Genomic DNA, 5,024 nt, shown 5'->3' with positions numbered 1-5,024 from the left:
TTTCAACCTAGAATTTAGATCAGTTTGTGTTTGCTGTTAGTACTATAAATTAAGAAGTAAAATAATTGCAACAACATTTACTCTTTAATTTGCAGTTCTTAAAAACTCCAGCTCTCAGCTTTAGTACTTTTGCTACCAGTATTGGGCCTTGGAATGATCAGCATATCTACTCCATAATAGGCAATAATAACTTACTTTGACTTCAGTCGGCCCCAGTGAAGCTAGGAGGGCAGATACAGGTGCCAATCATGGTGTCACAGATGCCACGATTCAGGCACTTACGCATCTTTTGGCAATATGGACTATACGTGCCTTTTGGGTATCCTGCTAAAGGAGAACAAAACCATATATGGTATTGTAACTTACAGCAATCAGTGTTTAAATTCACACCAGTAGACATGTGGTTAACTCAACATTCCAATTTCTACTGGTATTTTCAATCACCTTCAAGCTGTTGATTCAAGGCATGGAGCTATCTGAGGATGACTGAGATGATACAGATAATTATTAGTATTTGATGCTGTCTGTTAATAAGGTATGACTTAACTTTGTGCTTCCTTGGGAATTTACCTACTTTTAAAATGTGCTTAGACAATTCACTGAACAAGGTTATCTGATTTCTACCCAGATAAGTTCATTATTTTAAATATTTAAGTGCTATAGCTTGTCTTGTCTGGAATTATCTGGGTTTAATACATGTAATAATTGAAAACGAAACCAAATATAGAGGATGCCTCTTCATTTTCTGTTAGTTTTTCAATTTTCTTTCTTTTTTTTTTTTTACATTTTCAAAGTATTTAATATAGTAAGATTTCATTTTTGATACATAAAATATTTGCAATAGCAACAAAAGCAAACTGAACTAGAGGACATTTAAAATAAAAATAATAGTAATTCCCATAAAAGAGTTAAATAGTCCTACGCATTTCCTTGAGATATTTCATGCCAGAAAAAAAAAAATACGAACACACACATCACTTATAGCCAATATTTAATAATCCCAAATTGATGTGTAAAAAAGTCTTTATGATCTGTTACCGCCCAAAAGAAGGCATCATAATAACTTTCAAGAATATATTCTTTGACTTCTAACCTCTGCTCTTCTTTAGAATTACCTTTGCTGCAGCCAGTACATGCTCCTTGTTAATGACTCTACACTTACTCTCACAAGCGTTTGTCCTGGACTCTTCTGCTAATCGATGAACAAACAGTAAGCAGTTCAGATGGACCAGTAAGTCACCACTTTTCTCCAGACGAAGTTGAGGCTTCTGTCGCTTGAAGACTCGCTTTAGAAAGCCACGGGGAGCCTTCCGCTTTATCTGCTTCTTCTGGGAGACTATGGTCGACAGCGCCATCCTCTCCGTCAAGTACCAGCTGCCTCAGCTTCCGAGGTGCTCTCTGTATCTCACACAAGCTCCGGGGACACTGGGCCAGCGATAACAATCCGGTCCCTCTTACGCTTCTTCAGGGAGAGAAACCAGTTTTTCAATTTTCTACTTTCATATCCAGGGAGGTACGGCCTACCATGATGATACTGTGTAAGAGATAAATAATGGCCAAAGAATGCTTTTTGTTGAGATTCAAAATTTTATAATCCCCACGTATATCCTATCTCCATACCCAAAATTGTCACCTTGAGTCTCAGATTTGCTTTTAGACTCAAAGAGTGACTGCTTCTTTCCTCCTTTTTCATTCCAGTTAAAAATGAAATTCTCCATTATGGAGATGGAAAGCAAACACTTTAAAACTGTTCATACCAAAGGTTATTCATGTGTACAGCTGTTGTATATCTTTACTGCTTTCTGTGAGAAACAATGGGTTTATTTCATATTCTCTCCTGTCATTTCCTCCCATCAAGGGATGTCAGTTTTCATAGCTAATTGCCCTCTTTTTTTGTGCACAGCATTTTTTTTAGTCCTCCCAAGTAGTTCTTTTTCTCTTTCACTTATAACAATTTGAGTGTACTAAAACAAAATCAGTGAGGGTACCTAAAACAAAATTAGTGATTTTTTTTTAAAGTCTCCATCTCCTTCTCTTCTACCATTCACCAAGATATAAAATGCTTCTTTCACATCCATTTGGGTCAGTTTTGAGAACATAAGTATTTACAGTTTTTATTAAATTACTAATATAGTAAAATAAATGTGATGCTGAAAAAGAACATTTGGTTGCTTGAGATTAGAGAAAAATGCATGAAACAAGCTGAAAATATGGCAATTGAAACCTTAAGGTCTGATGTGTACTGCTGGCCTGTTGCTTTGAAAGCCCATTCATTCTTAGCAAACTATCACAAGAACAGAAAACCAAACACCGCATGTTCTCACTCATAGGTGGGAACTGAACAATGAGATCACTTGGACTCGGGAAGGGGAACATCACACACTGGGGCCTATCATGGGGAGGGGGGAAGGGGAGGGATTGCTTTGGGAGTTATACCTGATGTAAATGACGAGTTGATGGGTGCTGACGAGTTGATGGGTGCAGCACACCAACATGGCACAAATATACATATGTAACAAACCTGCATGTTATGCACATGTACCCTAGAACTTAAAGTATAATAATAATAATAAGGAGATTAAATTAATAAGAATTGACTGATATAGGAAACTCTCCAGTGGTATTACTGTGAAAGGAAAGATAACATGAATTTCTATGCAAGTAAGGAAAGGAGCAACACAATGAAGAGTGAAACTTGTGTTGTAATGGAGGGAAATGTTATGCTTTAGATATAATCACAAGTATCAAAGAATCAGTATCTCAGTTGAAAGGAAAAAACAGCTTGTGTAATTGATGAATTTAAATAACTGATATAAGTGAAGGTCTAGATTTTGAGATAATTTTCATGTGAATCAGTTACTTAGAAAACATAATTTTCCTCTGATATGAAGCTATTTTCCAAACTTTCCTAATGACGGTTTTATATTTTACAGAATCACTCTGTGTTGTTCTTTCTTCATATCTATATGTGCATATATATATGTGTGTGTGTGTATATATATATGTATTTTATATATATTTGAACATCATCTGATTTTTAGCCTTCAACTTAATTATACTTTTGAAATTGGGAAACTGAACATGGTGAAATTAACGTACTAATAAGTGAGCCATCTGTTTGAAAAACAGTGTCTGTGCTAACCTCTTAGTCCCCAAACTCATTACATTTGTATCAAGAGTATGATATGTGTTTATAGATGTGCTGATGATGTTTGTTTTCCAATAGTAAATTATTTTATTGACAATTTCACTTTCCTATTCAATTCTGTGCCACGTGAAGTTTGAATTCTGGAATCACGCACACAGCATTTGCTAAAATGTTGGCTAAATTTAACAAGAAAACAAGAAAACGCACACCCAGGATTTTACTTGGCTCGTCCCTTCCCTCATTTCCTAAATCCATTTTGATCTTTACTTGGCCTTTACTCTATCCTTTACAATTCTTTCTTCCTGGAAATTTTGTATTTCTGCCAAGTTGTGTTTAGTTATTTTCCATTATAAGGTGACTATCTTTTCCCATCCTTGCACATCCCCTTCTCTTAAATTCTCATTCCAAGAAGAAGCTTGGATGGGAATTTACAGTTCTGATTGGTTTAAATATTAAAGGTTAAATGCCAAGCCCCTTTGCTACTGTATAATATTATTATGTGAACGGCCTTTGGTACTGTGATTAAAAACTTAAAACAAACAAGGCTATGACTGCATCCTGACATACATAGCTACCGAGAAATGAAAAGCATGCATCTGTTTTCCACAGAGTCTGTTTTCTCAGTATCTGACCAGGTTACTCAGATACACCAGCCACTGTTATGCTGTTTGGCTTTATTCTTAAAAGGAGATACTGACATTTGGTCTGTCTGAGTTTTTATTGCTATGAGCAATAGCATTAAAGCTCAAGTTCTGTGAATGTCTTGATATCTTTCTCTTGGCACTGGTGACTACTGTGTGGCCCATGCTTCTCAAAGTATTCTACACCAATGTGGGGGTGTTCTTATGAATACTGTTAAAAGAAGTGACCATAGTTATAGAGAACTCTAATGCCTTAAATATCCTTAAAGAAAGTGACTGTAAATAGCACATATTGCATACAGATTGGAGAAATAAAAGGTTTCCAGGGTCTGTGGTCACTTTAAAACCTCTTATTGGCTATAAAATACATAGCACTATGAGTTTGCATCTAACAGGAATTGTTGTTTTTCCTACATGCTATCCACAAGTTAGGACTGACCCATCTAGCCTCTGAATTATGAACAAGTGATGAGATTCTACTTTAAGTTTGTCTGCTTCCTCTGACCTCTGCTAAGAGAAAATTTTGATTCTCCATTCTGAACTTAGGAACATGAAAGCCCAGTTGTTCTTGGCTGCTGAAAATTTTGTTTTTAAGACAGCTACACCTTTTATGGATATTTTCTTGAATCTTTTTCCATAGTCCTGTAATTATAGTGCATGTTGCCAAGGAATCCTTGCAGTCACATCCAACCACGTGTTGCCTGGAAATAAGCCAATTTGACTAGTCAGGGAGCAGTTCCCTGACTCAGCCAGCCTCACTTTTTATGAGGTAAAGCTACCTTCCTACACCTAAAGGTAGCTTGCCTTCCAAAATAAAAGTGCAACTCAGTTACACGTAACTTGATATTATTTTATTAAGACAAAACATCCTTGATATAAAGAAGAAATTCTTTCTGAGACATTTGAATCAAATGTAGAAAATAACTTTCTTTCTTCCAATACAAGGATGCTTGAAATTTGCCATAACCAGAAACTAATAGAAATTGACTAATTTTATATTTTAGTTCTTCATTTTAAGTTTGAATAACTTCAGTGGTTATAGATCCCAAGCAATCAGTAATTGAAAACATTTTCATACATGCTTAATTGTTTTTTTAGCTGGTCATGTTTAAAATTAGGAAAAAGTAGGGAAGTAATATTCAAAATATATACTCAATGGCTTATAGAAAACTAAAATCAGTAGCTTGACCAGGAGTCTATATTTTTGGTTTGAGAAGAAAAATCCCCAAATTATT

The 5,024-nt window shown here is 35.4% G+C and overlaps 1 protein-coding gene across 2 annotated transcripts; it reads right to left on the bottom strand.

The window, feature by feature from the left end:
• Positions 1–974: 974 nt before the first annotated feature.
• On the bottom strand, positions 975–1,479 carry LOC108516318 (centromere protein W). Of its 2 annotated transcripts, XM_017853737.1 has the most exons (2): positions 1,230–1,479; positions 975–1,189 (listed from the first exon to the last, which is right to left on the bottom strand). In XM_017853737.1, exons 1-2 carry the CDS (start codon positions 1,353–1,355, stop codon positions 1,112–1,114), a joined length of 204 nt encoding a protein of 67 aa, XP_017709226.1. In that variant the 5' UTR covers positions 1,356–1,479; the 3' UTR covers positions 975–1,111. The 2 variants fall into 2 exon arrangements, with proteins under 2 accessions (XP_017709226.1, XP_017709224.1); XM_017853735.1 differs by having other exon boundaries at positions 975–1,473.
• Positions 1,480–5,024: the final 3,545 nt, after the last annotated feature.

Source organism: Rhinopithecus bieti, unplaced genomic scaffold, assembly GCF_001698545.2.
Source record: "Rhinopithecus bieti isolate Rb0 unplaced genomic scaffold, ASM169854v2 scaffold_37691, whole genome shotgun sequence".
Lineage (NCBI taxonomy): Eukaryota > Metazoa > Chordata > Mammalia > Primates > Cercopithecidae > Rhinopithecus > Rhinopithecus bieti.
Note: the sequence above shows the minus strand (reverse complement) of the source record. Positions and strands in the feature narration are given on the sequence as shown.

What these genes read in the sequence shown, in the direction of transcription:
- LOC108516318 (XM_017853735.1), bottom strand. Translation starts at nt 1,355, where the DNA reads ATGGCGCTGTCGACCATAGTCTCCCAGAAGAAGCAGATAAAGCGGAAG.